The sequence below is a fragment of the Pleurodeles waltl genome, chromosome 2_1 (assembly GCF_031143425.1).
Source record: "Pleurodeles waltl isolate 20211129_DDA chromosome 2_1, aPleWal1.hap1.20221129, whole genome shotgun sequence".
NCBI lineage: Eukaryota > Metazoa > Chordata > Amphibia > Caudata > Salamandridae > Pleurodeles > Pleurodeles waltl.
The window spans coordinates 128,807,171-128,826,415 of NC_090438.1; the positions used below are offsets into that span (position 1 = coordinate 128,807,171).

Here is a 19,245-nt window from a genome sequence, read left to right on the forward strand (position 1 = left end):
TTAATACCAGGCACAGAGTACACTTACGCGTGGGAAGATACGGTGATATTAATGCCAGTAGTGAGGTACTGTTTATAGGAGCTACATCGATCTTTGAATGTTTGCGTAACATGGGACCTTAGAAGAGATTTGACAGTAGATGACACCAAGCATTTTTTAATTGTCGGAATTTCCGATCTTTTCTCATTTAGTGGAGCCCTGATGAAGTCAAAGCGAGGATTGGTCGCATGACGATACACGTGTTGGCTGGGCTGATTTGGGACGACTTTGAAGAAGAATGACGCAATAAATACGAGGAAATTGTGCTGCTTATGAAAACTTTGGATTTGAGTTTTACTTTGTATGCGAGGGCCTTGGACATTCTATTTAATTTTGTTCATTTTGGAATCTTGGGGAAGTGGGGTGGTTTTCTTCCCTTCCAGGAGCACCGTTGAATATTTGTTTGTCATTTGATAATTGGGTGTGATATTTGAGAGCGCCATTCCTTATCTTAAAACACCCATTCTACTTGTTTACCAGGCACAGAGTAGCCTTAAGTCAATTTTTTGTCACTTTTGTCCCCTGCTCTGTGTAAAACTGTGCGTGCAATTTAAATAGTCTGTAAATCTGGTACTATAGAAGAGTCACATAAAATACAGATGTTTACACTATGACGACAGAAACAATAGTCAAGTTTCTTTAGAAGGAGTCAGTATTGTACCTGAGCAGTAAATTTACCAAGCACTGTCCATGAACAATTAAATCTTAATGATGTGGAAGGTGCATATGAACATCACTCATGTGGTAAAGTTAAATACAACCTCAAAAGGACCTGAAATATGTGTCATACTTTATTTATAGACCATTAAGGTTGGAATATTATTAACCTGTGCTAAAATCTGTAGGCAGGCATTTCATTGAATGGAATCTCAGATTACTTCCTCATAAAAGGATTTTGATGTTGGGTATCACTTCTCACAGACCCAGGAAGGTACCTTGTAGAATATTTTCAATGTGATAATCCTTGTTAAGGTATATGTTTTCCACAAATGTAATTGCGTACTGATTGTTTATTCAATAACTGTATGCCTGGTGGTTGCCCTGTGTGAAAGTTTATGCTCAAATTGAAGGCCTGGATTGATTATGGTGAAAAGGCAGTGGTAAGGGCTGTAGCTCTGACCGGTTAACTAGGAAAATCTATGTCAGAGGCCATAGGTCTTATCTGTTTGTTTTGGAAAGTTAAGACAATGGCAGTAGGCCTGATGTGTTTTTTTCTGGAAAGTACATCTTAAAGGCAACAGGCCTTCAATAGTGAGTTATTATTCTGTGTTAAAGCCTATTGACAGGTACTTTGATACACAGCATCTCACAGATTACCACAGTAGGCAAGGGTTTTGAAGTTGTGTACCTGTTGTGGTATGCAGACAGGCATTCTGGTTTCGACCCTTGTCTAAATCAGTGTAGAGTCATGTAGGCATATTATTGATTTCAGGTTCCTGATTTTAAAACTTTTCTAATTCATTGTTTTGCCCTGCTTCTACGCTACACCTCACTACTACTAGTGAACAACAGTGCGGTCCATGCAACAGCGTGCCACTCAGCAATAACAGGTTACGGGCTACCTCTGGGGTAGGAACTGGTCAAAGGGTTTGCTAAGATACTAGTCTCATTTTATTGGCAATTAGTGTGCAAGCCCTGTATGAGATCACAGTAAACAGTGAATTTCCGTTACATAGCCTCTCTGAGGGAAGCTAGGGTGTTTTGGTGAGACAGAGAAAGGGCTAGGAAGACGTAGAGAGTGGGGTGACCAGAGGGATGAGGCACGTGTGTGTACGTGATAACCAAAGAGAGTGAGAGAGAGGGGAAGAAACAGCTGGAGGGGAGAGGGAGGGAGCTAAGAAGGTAAGAGGGCCACACGGGCTGAGGAGAGAGGGCAGATAAATAGAGGTTGGTTATTGGGAGGTGGAGAGTAACAACCCATAGATCTGTGACAAAGCTGGGGAGACAAATGATGCTTGAGCCACTGAGACTGCCAGATTCTTTTAAAGACATCAGGGAACACACCGACTAGAAGGAGAGACCAGGAGGACTTCAGGAAGAGGGTATGTTCCACGAAGAGAGGGTCCCTGCTAATGTGTGAAACGGATATGGCTTTTTCAAAACGTGCTATCCCTCGTGTAATTTCCAAGGGCCTTAGTTGCCTAGGCAACACAACAGCAGGTTGCCTAGGCAACCAGGGACCTAAAGACGAGGAACTAGGCAGTGGCCTGGAACACTGTGGCAAGTAACGCTGCACCAGTCCGGTCTTATCTGCGTGTCACATCGAGAGCAGGCATTACAACTCTGAGTGATATGTCAGCGTAACTACAAAGTGGACGTGCGTCCCGCCCCGCGAGCCCGCTCGGGTCCCTCTGTCACGTGTGCCACGTCAAAGGAAGAGACCAAGCTGGTCTCAAAAGGTAGTTAGCTAGCCAAGGGATGCCTTTATATTATTCATTCAGAAAAAGGTAACAGTGTTCCTGACTGCCCAGCACACGCGTATTGTTAAATATGAAACGTCTAGAATGTGTGTTTTTTTAACATGTACAGGATTTATGAAACTGATATTCGAGCATACATCATGCAAGCCTTCATCTCTGAAGCATCCCGTGCCCAATAAAATATTCCTTCAGTGCCTATTTAGTCTCTTAAAAAGAACTGAAGTAGATATCTGACATTAACTATGTAGGGTCACCTTAAAACGACTAAACTAGAGTAGTGTCGAATTCAATTGATTATTATTTATTGATCGCAACTAACTTGAGTATGAGATCTGCCTTGGGTGCAGGGTAGACAGCCTCCTGCTGCGTCGCCTCTAGTTGTTTAATTAAAAATAATGTCCCTCAAAATCAAACGCGACAACGATTAGCATAATCGTAAAAGATGAATCCAGCACAGACTCAGGTCAAGCACTGTCCGCCAAATCAGCTAGATGCTCACTCCTTTCAACGGAGAGTAAATTCGACTCATATCTGCTTCTAAGCCGAGTGACCCCCTTGCTTTGCTATTTTCTTAAAAGCGGTGCTCTAAATCGAGCGGTACCGGCACTTTTTTATTTTGAGAGGGAGAGTACCCGCACTTCTTAAGAAAAACGTAGTAGTTTAAGTTGGAGAGTACCGGCACTTCTCACAAACAAGCAGGCTTCTATTTTTCCATTTCAAGCACTGCTGAAAAGGCGACTCGGCGAATTTAACGCTCACCACTGGTATCTGTAGGTCAGCACTTTAAATCCTAAAAAGTCCAAATTAGCCTTCCTTTCTTTTAAGGTCGGTAACATGTGTGCCATTAGGCACGATAATGATAACTCCAGTTATTTACAGCAGGTACAAGATGAAATACTAATAATTTGGTGTGAACAGCTACGCAAACAACAAGTTATTATCAGTACTGGTTGTTACTGTAACACCAATCGAGAATTACGTTGCATTTGACTTGGGGTACAGTGTCAGATCGTGACATCAGTGATGGGGAACTTCAAGAGCATGGAAAAACACAAAGTTTCAAGTGTGAGGTCGACATCCCCTGAGAAAAATGATCTGGGAGGCACTTCCCAGGTGGTCCAATTGAAGAGATTTGGATATGCTTTTACAAATCTCTTAATCAGAAGGAATTGCAGATTTTCAGTCCCTTATGTCTGAAGTTGGTGTTTTCTACTCAAAGGTCAGCATTTTAATACCAGCTGTCAAATTTCTTACCGATGTTCATGGCTCCAGACAAGAAGTCATAGCAGATTATGCTTCCTTGAGGGTGCAGAAAGCACCAAAGTGCACCTCCAGTAGAAATTGATCTCGTGCCCTTAACATCAGTTTGTCCAGAAAAAAGAGTTGAACTAGGGAGGCTTGAATGAAAGGGCATGCAGGTCACTCACCCGGTGTGTGGATGTTATAGCAGCCGGAAAGGCCTTTTTCAAGGTGCATAGGCACAACGTGTAAGTAAGTGTGCATTGGTTTAAAAGGGTTACACATCAGGAAAAGTAAGAACCAGATTAAGTCCCACTGTGATCACAAAGGAATTTGCTTGGAGCACGTGCTGTGAACATTTCAAGAAATTCATCACAACGGGTGATTTTAACAAGGACGGTGTGTTCGGCAAATGTAAAACGGCTAAGGGGACAGGTAATTTAAAACTGTGCCCAGAGCCAGACCTGGCTGAGCCAAAATAAAGTAAATAAGAACACATCCAACAGTTTTGACTGCAACGGGATCAGCTGGTGGGTACCACAACTAGCCGCAAACATATCCAAGTATCCTACATACATAGTTCGGGACAAAGATAATGGAAATCAACTGTTGCTGCTCAATCTCAGCACATGGAGGTGCAGTTGAGCGTGCTTGGATGTAAGACTCTGCCCTGCTGCTGCGACAGAAGGCCCTCCCAAAGTGGCAGCATCCTGATCAGAGGACAGATGCTTAAGGCCAGAGGCTCTGGGGACCACATTCCCCTGGCCCAATCCAGATACACTAGTATGACTTGGGTCTTCTTGTTTCTGATTTTTTCCAGAAGAGAGGTAGGGGGCGGGAAGGCATACCAGCACCCTGTGCTCCATCCTATGTGGAATGCTTCTCTGAGAGAAAGCCTCCTTGGAACCTTCAGTGTGCAAAAGAGATGATATTGAGCATTCTTGGCAGTGGCGAAGAGGTCAAGCCAGGACTGTCCCCATTGTTGGAAGATGCCCTGTACCACCTCTGAGTGTAGCTGCTATCGTGGTCCACTAATGACCAAGGGTTGAGTTTGTCATGTCCTGGAGTTTAAAAACTCCGCTAGCTAGTGTACCACCAGGGATATCCTCTGATGATTCAGTCAGCTCCACAGGCTCAAGGCCTCTTGGCACGGGCCCAGGACCCCACCCCACCCTGCTTGTTGCAGAAGCACATGGCTGTGGTGTTATCCTTGTGGACCTGCTCTAGCTTTCCCTTGAATGAAGGATTTCCATGCCAAGCATATTGTCTGCAACTCCAGCAAACTGATGTGGAGGTGGCTCAGCCAGGGAACAGAGTCCTCTCATTTCCACCTCTCCCAGATAACCTCCCCAACCCAGTAGCAATGCATTTGTCACTTCTGTCAACTGATGGTGGGGTACAGAAAGTGGTCTGCCACTGGTCCAATTGCATTCAAGAAGCAACCACTGGAAATCTTTTGCAGTCTCCTCCAACACCTGGATGGAATCTGACATGTTCCCTTGGTGCTGAGTTCACTGACACTCAAGCTTCAACTGCAAGTCTTGCATGTGCCATCTGGTGTGGTTGGTGAGCAGGATGCAGGAAGAACCTCAGAGGTATTCCTATGAGTCCCAGGACTGAGGCTGAAGTTCCCAGATCATAGCCTGAATATCCTGGAATCATTGTTCTAGAGGAAAAGCTAAAAAATTCACCGTATCCAGTATGGCTCAGATGAAAGGGAGCCTCTGTGAATGAGTCAGATGTGACTTCGGTAGATTGACTGGGAACCGCTGTCATCTGAAGGTGGTCCTTGACTAACTGTGGAGCGCCCATCTACAATAACCAGTTATCAAGGTAGGGGAAGACTTGTACCCCTGACCACTGCAGTTGGGTAGCAACCACCACCATGGCCTTTGTGAACACTCAAGGTTCACTATTGAGCCCCAATGGGAGTACAGCAAACTGAAAGTGCTTGTGGCCCAACTTGACTCACAGGTACCAACCTGTGGGCCTGCAGGACTGAGATGTGAAACCCGTCCAGTGTCAACATCCATGAAAGATAGAACCTGGGCCAGGGCAAGCATTTTGAATTTGTTCTTGTGCATGAAGGCATTGAGAGGGCAAAGATCTAGTATAGGCAAGAGGCCTCTGTCCTTCTTCAGCACAAGAAAGTAGTGGGAAGTCCTCACTTTCAAGGCTGGTACCCTCTATATGGCTCCTTTGGCCAAAAGAGCCTGCACTTTCTGGCATAAAACAGACATGTGGTCCTCCGAGAAAAGGTCTGTTGTAGGTGGCAGGTACAGCGAGTCAGAAAGGAATGGCAGGGCTTAACCCTGTTGGATAATCTGCCCCTGATGATGGCTAGAACATTGTCTGTTGGGCCCACGACCCGACCTCAAAAGTACTGGAAAACCTGCTGTGCAGGCAGCAGAACCGGATAGATAACTCCAAAAGGGGTAAAATTGTAAGGGGGGGGCTCCGGACTGGAGCTGAAAAGACAAGGAACAGGTTGTGTCTCGGATCTCTTTACAATGCTCTAGGGCCAAGTCCACCTTTTCACAAAATATTTGGGAGCCTTTGAAAGGCATATCTATTAAGGATGGCTGCACATCCCTGAAGAAGCCTCCAGGATCTCATCCACGCGTAGCAACAGAGCACCATGCTCATTCTCATAGCCATTCCTAGACAATCTGTGGTGTTTAGGCCTGGACAGATGTCAATAATGGCCACATCCTAATAATCCTGAATGAATTGGACTAAGGAGGCAAATAGGTAATCTGGGACCACTGGTAAGATCTCACCAACTATGTCCCAAAATGCGTGGGTGTAGTGACCAAGCTGACAGCTTGCACTAACTGACCTCAAAGCAAAGCTGGCTGAGAAGAACATGTGTTTATCAAAGGCATACACACATTTTAATTCCCTTTCTGGAGGAGTGGTTGGGAAGGCATTATGGTTTACTCTAATGGTGGACACCTGTACCACCAAGGCTTCAGAAGGTGGGTGCTGGGTTAAAAAAATCTGAGGCACCAGGGGAAGGTATATAGGGATGGGTGTCTTGTCAGTTCACTGGGAGCGTGAGAGCAAGATCAAGTGCCCAGTCGGCTGTCACGAGGGCTTCATTGAAGGGCAAAAGAGGTTCAGCCGGTGCCTGGCTAGGCTGCAGGACCTCTGTCAGCACATTTGTTTTTAATCTCCATAGTAGGGAGGTGGCAGTCAAGGACCTCAGCAGCTCTCCTTATGATGTACTTTCCTCTGGTGATTGCCTAGGGAGGAAACCAACTCAGTATCCAGTGAGGTGTCCAACCCACTGGCATCCTGTAAATTCATGTGCAAGTTGTCATTATCATACGGTGAGGTAAACTCTTCCCCAGCCCCACCACTGTCTTCTCATATGGCTGGCTGTTGTTTGAGTCTGAGCTAAAAAGCAGGTGTAGTGTCTATGCACGACTGAACGGGGGCAGAATTCCATCTGAGTCTAATGGATTCAGTATTGGTTGCGACAGAAGGAGGAGCAGAGCAGGAACAGAAAGAAAGGAACTGACATCAGCACTCATGTGTGGTGCTTATATGCAGCTCACTTCGGACCACAATGGGGTCGAAGCGGAGTCACATGGTGCCACATAAAGGCGCTTAGGAACAGTGCTTTTGAGTTTCCAGATTCAGTCTGGAAACGGGGGATATTCAATAGGTGAGGAATATGTGGTTAGAAGTATCCACAAGAAAAGTTTTCTCTCTCCAGAACTAGGGATGTTTTCTCTAGGGTTATGGAAAATCCTAAACTGTGGAGTGTCTCTATAATTGTGTTTATATTCTCCTGGCATGGAATGATTAATTTTGACATTACCAGCATGTGATTAAGGATAGACATAGATCCCCTGGCTCCACAAGTGTGTCACAGCTACCAAAATCACTTTATGAAAACCGCTAGCTCATATTTTACACAAAAGGGCAGGACACTGAACTGTTAATGTACTCTGTCCACGACAAACCGCAGGAACCTTGTGTTTGTTGTTATTGGCACATACAGGTAGGCATTCTTAGGGTCTATGATTTCCATGTAGACTGCTTTTAACAGACGTAGGTCTAGAATGGGTCTGAGTGTCTTGTTTTGGTACCAGGAAATAGGCTCTATAGACCACTTAATGTAGCTCATTTTTTAGGATCCTTTGTATTGTGTGCTTGCTTAGAAGGGCTTTGAATTATTGTTGCAGATGCAGCATCTCCTCCTTGCTCAAAGTACATACTTTTCGCTTGATGTTTAGGGGCCTTTGTAACAATTCTATACAAGAGTCATATTGAATAATGTTTAGATTCTATTTGTTAGGAGTGACTGTCATCCATTTCTGAAGAAATCCTCAGATCCTGCCCCATATCAGTGTAGGGGAAGCTCCAGGTGCAAGTCCCTTGTTTAAGTGCCCAGCTCCTCGTGCGATGATAAGTCTCCCTGTTGGCTCTTCCTCAAAAGGGCTACCCTGGCACACTGCGATATTGTTGGAGTGATGGCACACTTTTAGAGTTGTATTGTGGCATGTATTAAAGAACTGCTTCCTCCTCTGGGATGGCAGCAGGGTCTCAAGAAGGAAACACAATTCCACTGTTTTCTCCTCCAATTGCACTTTGAGGTTATCTGCTGTCCTTTTAACTAAGGTGCTGCACAGCAAAAATGGGGTGAAATGTCTGGAATAGAATGTGTCCACCTGTTTTTCAGGGGTGGCTATTTCTGTTTCGCCGCCCCTCTTCTGCTGACTCCAGGTCATTCTTTATGGAGGATTTCCTCTTTCTCCTCCTCTTGGGGCTCACGTTTCATTGAAGCTCCAGCTCTGTGTTCCTCCTATTGGTCCTTCTCTAACTGAGGCTTCAAAACCCCATCCCTTTAGGAGATCATTAAACTCCTTCTTCCTCCACGTAAGGACCTTGATTTCTACCTCAGGCCTGCATTTTTTCCTTTTTGACATTGAGAGCTCTCTGTTCACCATTATGGCTTTCCTCTTCATTACACAGGCTCCCCTTTCTCAAGCCTCTTTTTCTTTACTATGGGCTCCATCTCCTTAAGGAGCTGAGGCTGGTTTAGAAGGTTTACAGCCAAAGGTGTCTGTTGACCTCGACCCGTAGGGTTCTTTGTGCTCGTGCATGTCCTCGATCACTGTTGGTTTTGGGGTTATTTGCTTGTGCTTGTGGATGTCCTCAATCATTGTTGGTTTCGGTTTTGGGGTTGCCTTGGAGGATTTCAAGTCCAAATGCTTTGACTTGGCCTCAATGCCTCCATAGTGTTATCTGGTGCTTCAACATCTCATTCAGAGTCTCCGTCCTCTTCCTTTTGGCAATCTTCTTGATCTCAGAGCTCTCCCCCTTGTCACCTCTGTTTCCTTTGGGTTCCCCTCATCACTTGAAAGCTCAAGATCTCCTGGCATGGTGTTGTATAACAACCTCTGTATCTCCCTTGTCTTCAGGGTCTTGGGCAGGAGCTCCACTCTTAATTACAGCCCACTGCTTTGTGGTCAGTCGGCAGGCAAAGGTTGCAAACCTTGGGACTGCTCTTCTGGGCAAACTTGTGGTATCCCTTTGGCAGAATTTAAAGGGGGATACTGCATCCCTGATGTTAATTCTTTGACCCACATGGGCAATGTCCTTCTGACAGAAACCTCAGGAAAAACCTTCAGTCTTTTTCCGTGGAAACAAATTCCCTCAACATCAGTCTTTGGTATTGGTGAGTGACATATGAATGAAACTTTGATGTTTCTTCAAACAAATTCTGAGCTACCTGCTATGCTTCCAGTCACAATGGCAGGGGGAAAAATTGAAGATGGCAACCGTGCAGAGGGACTTTCGGGACAGGTGTCTAACGTCACAAGGATGTTGACAGGACACAAAATGGTCAAAGCCACTCAGAGTAAGAAAAAAATAAAGCAACAGTTCCAGACACAATCACTATATGTCAGAATGATATGCACCATGTGAGTTCAGATCCATGCTGCAAAAACTCCTTTTTCTTGTGTTTCTCTCCTGGTATCTCTTCCCTGGCATTCTTTGCCAACAGTTCGTGTATTTCTTGTTGAATAATGTCCTTGTGTTATTTCGTTTTTACACAACTTTTTGAAGGTAGATTTAGAGTTCTTCTTTCCAGTTCTATGCAGTAGTAATGGGGTATAAAATGTAATACCCACTTGTCTAGCATGATTTTTTTGTCATTCTTGCAAAAAAACACAAATTCTGCCCCTGACTGTAGTGATGCGACTGGACGTCCGTGAGAGTGCCATTGATTGCTTTGTTGGCCTTGTCTGGGGTTTGTTTTTTTTTCCTTTCCTCAACCATGAAAAATATTGTTCACCATGGCCAGTTTGGTGCCACTGTGAGGCAATCTGTTGACTACCTGAGGTGTAGGCTCTTTGAAAGAGTTGTTACTGAAAAGGAGTTTGGCATCGACCCCTTCTTGCTGGTGACTCTTTCCAAAACTATAGATTATGTTGGAAGCCAAACTGTAGAATGGAGCATGAGCATGGATGTTTTGAGTGAAAGTTTATATGATGTGGAACATTACCTTGTATAACTTTAACTGTCTTGACTTGTGTCCTTTAGAGCAAATTGTACGACATTCTTTCTTATGTTTTTTAGAGATATATTTTGTAAAGGTGTGTGCACTAAAGTCTTGTAAAGAAATGGCTCCCTGTTGCAGTTACCCCCTACTTTTTGCCTGATACTGATGCTGACTTGACTGAGAAGTGTGCTGGGACCCTGCTAACCAGGCCCCAGCACCAGTGTTCTTTCACCTAAAATGTACCATTGTCTCCACAATTGGCACAACCCTGGCACCCAGGTAAGTCCCTTGTAACTGGTACCCCTGGTACCAAGGGCCTTAATGCCAGGGAAGGTCTCTAAGGGCTGCAGCATGACTTATGCCACCCTAGGGACCCCTCACTCAGCACAGACACACTACTTGCCAGCTTGTGTGTGCTGGTGGGGAGAAAATGACTAAGTCGACATGGCACTCCCCTCAGGGTGCCATGCCAACCTCACACTGCCTGTGGCATAGGTAAGTCACCCCTCTAGCAGGCCTTACAGCCCTAAGGCAGGGTGCACTATAACACAGGTGAGGGCATATGTGCATGAGCACTATGCCCCTACAGTGTCTAAGCAAAACCTTAGACATTGTAAGTGCAGGGTAGCCATAAGAGTATATGGTCTGGGAGTCTGTCAAAAACGAACTCCACAGTTCCATAATGGCTACACTGAATACTGGGAAGTTTAGTATCAAACTTCTCAGAATAATAAACCCACACTGATGCCAGTGTTGGATTTATTAAAAAATGCACACAGAGGGCATCTTAGAGATACCCCCTGTATTTTACCCAATTGTTCAGTGCAGGACTGACTGGTCTCTGCCAGCCTGCTGCTGAGAGACGAGTTTCTGACCCCATGCGGTGAGAGCCTTTGTGCTCTCTGAGGACAGAAACAAAGCCTGCTCTGGGTGGAGGTGCTTCACACCTCCCCCTGCAGGAACTGTAACACCTAGCAGTGAGCTTCAAAGGCTCAAGCTTTGTGTTACAATGCCCCAGGGCACTCCAGCTAGTGGAGATGCCCGCCCCCTGGACCCAGCCCCCACTTTTGGCGGCAAGTCCAGGAGAGATAATGAGAAAAACAAGGAGGAGTCACTGGCCAGTCAGGACAGCCCCTAAGGTGTCCTGAGCTGAGGTGACCCTGACTTTTAGAAATCCTCCATCTTGTAGAAGGAGGATTCCCCCAATAGGAATAGGGATGTGCCCCCCTCCCCTCAGGGAGGAGGCACAAAGAGGGTGTATCCACCCTCAAGGACAGTAGCCATTGGCTACTGCCCTCCCCGACCTAAACACACCCCTAAATTCAGTATTTAGGGGCTCCCCAGAACCTAGGAAATCAGATTCCTGCAACTACAAGAAGAAGAGGACTGCTGAGCTGAAAGACCCCTGCAGAAGAAGAAAAGACACCAACTGCTTTGGCCCCAGTCCTACCGGCCTGTCTCCTGCCTTCTAAAGAACCCTGCTCCAGCGACGCTTTCCCCAGGACCAGCGACCTCTGAATCCTCAGAGGACTGCCCTGCTTCAAGAGAAACAAGAAACTCCCGAGGACAGCGGCCCTGTTCCAAAAAGACTGCAACTTTGTTTCAGAGGAGCAGATTTAAAGACCCCTGCAAACCCCGCAAGAAGCGTGAGACTTGCAACACTGCACCCGGCGACCCCGACTCGACTGGTGGAGAACTAACACCTCAGGGAGGACCCTCCGGCGACTCCGAGACTGTGAGTAACCAAAGTTGTCCCCCCTGAGCCCCCACAGCGACGCCTGCAGAGGGAATCCCCAGGCTCCCCCTGACCGCGACTGCCTGACTCTAAAATCCCGACGGCTGGAAAAGACCCTGCACCCGCAGCCCCCAGCACCTGAAGGATCGGAACTCCAGTGCAGGAGTGACCCCCAGGAGGCCCTCTCCCTTGCCCAGGTGGTGGCTACCCGAGGAGCCCCCCCCCCTTGCCTGCCTGCACCGCTGAAAAGACCCCTTGGTCTCCCATTGACTCCCATTGGAAACCTGACGCTTATTTGCACACTGCACCCGGCCGCCCCCGCGCTGCTGAGGGTGTACTTTTTGTGTGGACTTGTGTCCCCCCCGGTGCCCTACAAAACCCCCCTGGTCTGCCCTCCGAAGACGCGGGTACTTAACTGCTGGCAGACTGGAACCGGGGCACCCCCTTCTCTCCATTGAAGCCTATGCGTTTTGGGCACCACTTTGAACTCTGCACCTGACTGGCCCTGAGCTGCTGGTGTGGTGACTTTGGGGTTGCTCTGAACCCCCAACGGTGGGCTACTTTGGACCCCAATCTTAACCCCGTAGGTGGTTTACTTACCTGCAAAACCTAACAATACTTTACCTCCCCCAGGAACTGTGAAAATTGCACTGTGTCCACTTTTAAAACAGCTAAATGTGTTTTATGTAAAAAGTATATATGCTACTATAATTATTCAAAGTTACTAGAGTACTTACCTGCAATACCTTTCAAATGAGATATTACATGTAGAATTTGAACCTGTGGTTCTTAAAATAAACTAAGAAAAGATATTTTTCTATAACAAAAACCTATTGGCCTGGAATTGTTTCTGAGTGTGTGTTCCTCATTTATTGCCTGTGTGTATGTACAACAAATGCTTAACACTACTCCTTTGATAAGCCTACTGCTCGACCACACTACCACAAAATAGAGCATTAGTATTATCTCTTTTTGCCACTATCTTACCTCTAAGGGGAACCCTTGGACTCTGTGCATACTATTCCTTACTTTAAAATAGTGCATACAGAGCCAACTTCCTACAAGTCTTCAATTAATAAAAAAGTAACACAAATCACAATACTAAATTCCTCATCCTCAGTCACAAAATTAGCATTTGTAAAGTATTAAGATCAGAAACTGCAGTTGCGATGGTGACAAAACTGCATTATGGCTGATTTTCCACAACCCTGAATTAAGGCTTGCAGTGAAAAAGAGGGTACGTAATGTGGTATCTTAATGGCTGCAAAAAGTAATACATACTGGTAATTTGGCAATCTTTTGAGTATTCAAAGACATTTTGCAGTTTGGTTTCGACCCCAAAATACACACAAACTTGATCCTGCAAAAATAGGTTTAATTAATTTTCCAGAGTGAGAAAGGAAAGACTGCAGAGGAAGGGCTGTCCACAGGATAACCACATTTCTCTAGAAAGAAAAATAAAAGAATTCACAACAATATGTTTTGCATGATTTACTCATATCTGTTCCCTAAATAGTGGAAAATGTAAATGAGTAAAAGGTGCATACTTCTGGCACTCTTGTAATTCTTTAACTGTCATAGACTGCCAAGAGCACCCATGAGATTCTTTATGGATCCCATAAAAGTTGAGTATCTAATCTAGCACATACTGAGCAGCACATTATTGTAATTTCTTAACTTTCCAAACTTATTATGCAACCATTCTACTTATAAGCAGATATGTATTTGTGTGCATATCTAAATATATGGCAATTAAGTATCGATGAGCATACGATTGCGTAAGTATCTTATATTTGTTGTATATTTATGGACATAATGCATTTATGTGTTGCGTCTTTAGCAAAGGAATACTTCAGGTTTACATAACAAACTGATATTGATGTTTATTACACCAATAACTTTTAAAAAAAAAACCAAATAGGTTTAGAAGCACAGGACAACCTTTTTTGCACAAATAATAATATGTATTTTTTCATATGAATAGGTTACGCAGATAAAAGCGTTCAAGTATCTTAAACATTGACACACAATTATTCTCAGAATCTGTTTTCCTTTCCCTGCAAAGTTTATGATAGACCAGAAATAGATGCAACAAAAGGAGTTCTACCATGCCTTACAACAGTATTGTATGCAAGGGTAAATTAGTTAATTTATATTGGTCAATTATGGCTGTCAATCCATCTCAAGCTCTTAAGTACGCTCATTTCACACATTCAGCACATTTTATGTGACACAGACCCCTTCTCTATTCTACAAAAGAAGAGAGAGGAAGGATTTTTTAGAGTAATGTGTCAGAGTAAGTCTTCCCGAAACCCAGAAATATCACTGCAATACCTCATACCAGGTTTTACAGTGATATCTACAGATCCTCCCTCCACACACGATGAGTAGGTCATCTTTTTTGGCCTCTCTTAAATATATTTGTTTCTACTGACTCTGGTGTTTGCTTCACAAACAAAGCAACACTCTACAAATTTAATTGGCATACCCATGTCCCACTGGCACAAACCTAAGTACATAGATAGATAATAAGAGTGCACTGAAGTAACACAGGACTATTGTTCATGCAAATATCCTAATACATCATTGTAGAGCTAACCTGCAGGACCTGGGGAGGGGTATTCAAAGTTCACCAAGGTCCAGCGTCACGATAGATGGAGGGAAAAATATGGAAATTGTTAGAGATTTTCACAAACGGCCACACTGAGCGAACACCAATGGACATGATTTTAGCTCAGTATGCATGAACTTGAAATGTAGGCTGAAACCAAACTACTACTCAGCAATGTTGAAGCACATGGGTGACAGGGCCATAAATTATTTTAAAAAGGGGTTGGGCGGGGGGGAAATCAATTTTCGGCTACTTGTCTGTACTTTGGAATGATAGACTAAAATCTTTCATCTTTACATGGAAGATCAAAGGAGAATAGGCTGCTATCAAGTTACAGGATAATACATGAACAATACCTCGGCAGAGCATGTGAAGAGAAAACATGAATGAAAATTTAGCCGTAGGTGCTTTAATAAATTAATAGGAAAGGTAAAAGCAAAATAAGGGAATAATTTCACTTGTGAGTGAACATTTTGGCTATGAACACTACACGAAGCAGGCTGAAAGTGGCTAACGTCAAAAATGTGAGAATAGTTTGGTTTCACCTCCTGAACACATGCACAACTTTGTAATACATATTTAGTTTCCTGTAGAACATGCAATAAATATTTATCATTACAGAGGGAACATTGCTGAGCAGAATATTACTGGTATTTTCTCATTATCTGTTGCACATTAAATGTCAGTAGTGCATAGTTTTTATAACCATGCAAATGATTCAATCTATGTAATATTTAAGTCATGAAGAAGAGACTGTAAAATGACGTATTTTCCTTCAATTCTACTTAAAAGCTGATTCCGTTCTCTTAGTAGTTTGCCAGATTTGCAGGGAAAAATCCTCCACACACCTTCAAAGTTCAATCTTAAGTAACAGTGAGGAAGTAAATAGAATGTCTCTATTAATTAGAAATATGATTTAGAGTTTGCCTGAATTGACTATAGTAATGTCAGTTGAGGAAAGAATATCACGAAGCCTGGCTAAAAAACAACGTAAATCTTATATGTAAAAGTTAGGTATTAGTATTAAACAACATTTTTAGTTCTTTCTACTATTATTTTTAGCTGTTTAGACAAGGACAGCCCTTTGTTACCAGTTGATATAAGGCCCAGTGATGTTCCATTTAGTAGAAAGGTACCATTTGCATAGCATCGAGGCCAAAGAAACAACTCAGAAACCTAAGAACATGAGGATTGGAAGTTGTGTGGTATCCACTTGACTACTTAAGATGACGTAACGCTTTGTGCAGCATGTGACGATGAGATGCAGAAAAACCCAAGTGCCAACATGGATTTGAGTCTGTGCTTCAGGAAAAGACTTTCTTTCAAGTGAAGGATTAAAATCATTCATGTGAATAGAATAGAAAACATACTTTGCATTCACATAAATCAGATCATTTTGTGCTCATTAGATAATTTTGTGAATCATGCTGAGATGTGACCAGCAATGAAAAGAAGATATTACGTTTTCCTGCCAGGTATTCCAAAAAAATAGGATGTGATATAAGATTAACGTCAATTAGCATTTAACCCTGATACCTTATTCCTCATGGAAATAAGATATGAAGGTGTCCATTAAAATGTAGGACAATGAAACATCTGACATTTGCTTGGGGTTCACAAGGAATAATGTGGCAGAAAAACATAGCATTATTAATGTTGTCTTGCTCGCATTCTCTGGCCATACCTGGTCTTCCTGGTGGTCCTGGCTGACCAATGCTTCCTTTTGGGCCTTCCACGGGTGGGCCTGGTTGACCAGGGGGGCCCTGAACGCCTGGAGGACCGGGCCGTCCTGGGAATCCTTGATCACCCTTGGAACCAGGAAATCCAGGACTTCCTGGTGAGCCTTGTAATCCTGGCTCACCTTTTGGCCCTTAAGGAAAAAGAAAACAGTTTAATAAAACTATTAAAAAGGGCACTACACTGTATTGCATGAAGTAAATTATTTTGCATTAAGGTTACCTGGCATTCCTTGTAGACCAGGGAGACCTGGGGTTCCAAATCCTGGCAAACCTGTTGATCAATAAAAAAAGTTGTCAGTTAGACTGCTTCAGGCGCTTCCAACAAAAACTTTAAAGGAAGAGGTGAACATAAAGGAAAGGAAGATGTCCTTTATATGACAATTCCACCAATGAAGAAAGATATGGGTAACATTAAATCCTCACCTGGATCACCCTTCTGCCCGGCTGGCCCAGGTATGCCATCTTGACCTGCCTGTCCTTTTTCACCTGGGGGACCTGTTGGGCCAGGACGGCCAATGTCCCCTGCAAAAAACACAATAAAAAATCTTCAGTCACAATATAGCCTAGTTCAAACTCAATTCAGGATCAAAGATGCTTATGTAGCTTCTACAAATGTAAGTATAATTAAGAAATTTGATAGAAAACCCCTATGAGTATTATAATGGTATTATTAGTGTGGTACCATTGAACAATGATATCAAACATCTGCTCAGGGAATAATCTTATTAAACAATAAAGTTGATTTCAACTTTGCTCAAAAAAGACCCATCTTTAGATTCTACTGCATGAGCATTGAAACGGAAAATAGAGTCTTGGTGGATCAAATATTATCTGAAGATTAACTGAAAAAAGAGGGCACATAATACAAAATGTCACATTTAGAGTCTGTACTAAAGAGCAATGCGCTGTTGTATGATTATAATTAAATCACTGTTAGTGAATGTGGTTATCCCAAATTGTGTAGTCATGAAACAGTGCCCAAACATCAAAAATACCTGTTTTACTTGCAACCAATTAAGCTGGAGTGAGAGCTGCTGTGAATTATGGTGCTTTAGCTCTGTTAACAGGATTGCCCTGTTTGTAAGTTCGATGGAAACCATTAGCTACCTCCAAACTAAGAATGCACTGATCTTTATAGACTGTTTGACAGAACATACACCAAGGACATGACAATCTAATGACTGTCCCAACAAAAATGCTATGCTTCAAGTCCTTGACCTATTTGAAATGATCATTATATATCTTTAAACAAAATGTCTGCTGAGACCAAAGAGGGTACTAGTTGGTGTTTGGAAAACAACAGTGTAAGGAAATGCCTCCTTGGCATGGTTGCCCCCTGACTTTTTGCCTTTGCTGATGCTATGTTTACAATTGAAAGTGTGCTGAGGCCTGCTAACCAGGCCCCAGCACCAGTGTTCTTTCCCTAACCTGTACTTTTGTATCCACAATTGGCAGACCCTGGCATCCAGATAAGTCCCTTGTAACTGGTACTTCTAGTACCAAGGGCCCTGATGCCAAGGAAGGTCTCTAAGGGCTGCAGCATGTCTTATGCCACCCTGGAGACCTCTCACTCAGCACAGACACACTGCTTGCCAGCTTGTGTGTGCTAGTGAGGACAAAACGAGTAAGTCGACATGGCACTCCCCTCAGGGTGCCATGCCAGCCTCTCACTGCCTATGCAGTATAGGTAAGCCACCCCTCTAGCAGGCCTTACAGCCCTAAGGCAGGGTGCACTATACCATAGGTGAGGGTACCAGTGCATGAGCATGGTACCCCTACAGTGTCTAAACAAAACCTTAGACATTGTAAGTGCAGGGTAGCCATAAGAGTATATGGTCTGGGAGTCTGTCAAACACGAACTCCACAGCACCATAATGGCTACACTGAAAACTGGGAAGTTTGGTATCAAACTTCTCAGCACAATAAATGCACACTGATGCCAGTGTACATTTTATTGTAAAATACACCACAGAGGGCACCTTAGAGGTGCCCCCTGAAACTTAACCGACTATCTGTGTAGGCTGACTAGTTTTAGCAGCCTGCCACAAACCGAGACATGTTGCTGGCCCCATGGGGAGAGTGCCTTTGTCACTCTGAGGCCAGTAACAAAGCCTGCACTGGGTGGAGATGCTAACACCTCCCCCAGGCAGGAATTGTCACACCAAGGCGGTGAGCCTCAAAGGCTCACCTCCTTTGTGCCAACCCAGCAGGACACTCCAGCTAGTGGAGTTGCCCGCCCCCTCCGGCCAGGCCCCACTTTTGGCGGCAAGGCCGGAGAAAATAATGAGAAAAACAAGGAGGAGTCACTGGCCAGTCAGGACAGCCCCTAAGGTGTCCTGAGCTGAGGTGACTCTGACTTTTAGAAATCCTCCATCTTGCAGATGGAGGATTCCCCCAATAGGGTTAGGATTGTGACCCCCTCCCCTTGGGAGGAGGCACAAAGAGGGTGTACCCACCCTCAGGGCTAGTAGCCATTGGCTACTAACCCCCCAGACCTAAACACGCCCTTAAATTTAGTATTTAAGGGCTACCCTGAACCCTAGAAAATTAGATTCCTGCAACTACAAGAAGAAGGACTGCCCAGCTGAAAACCCCTGCAGCGGAAGACCAGAAGACGACAACTGCCTTGGCTCCAGAAACTCACCGGCCTGTCTCCTGCCTTCCAAAGATCCTGCTCCAGCGACGCCTTCCGAAGGGACCAGCGACCTCGACATCCTCTGAGGACTGCCCCTGCTTCGAAAAGACAAGAAACTCCCGAGGACAGCGGACCTGCTCCAAGAAAGGCTGCAACTTTGTTTCCAGCAGCTTTAAAAGAACCCTGCAAGCTCCCCGCAAGAAGCGTGAGACTTGCAACACTGCACCCGGCGACCCCGACTCGGCTGGTGGAGACCCGACACCTCAGGAGGGACCCCAGGACTACTCTGATACTGTGAGTACCAAAACCT

General features: G+C 44.4%; 1 protein-coding gene across 1 annotated transcript in view; it reads right to left on the reverse strand.

The window, feature by feature from the left end:
• COL4A5 (collagen type IV alpha 5 chain) overlaps nt 1-19,245 on the reverse strand; it is a 1,021,631-nt gene that overhangs the window by 204,766 nt on the left and 797,620 nt on the right. The window contains exons 39-41 of the mRNA XM_069211570.1: nt 16,724-16,822; nt 16,521-16,571; nt 16,246-16,431 (exon numbers count right to left, since the gene is read on the reverse strand). Coding sequence (XP_069067671.1) covers nt 16,246-16,431; nt 16,521-16,571; nt 16,724-16,822 — 336 coding nt within the window. The remainder of the gene's footprint in view (nt 1-16,245; nt 16,432-16,520; nt 16,572-16,723; nt 16,823-19,245) is intronic.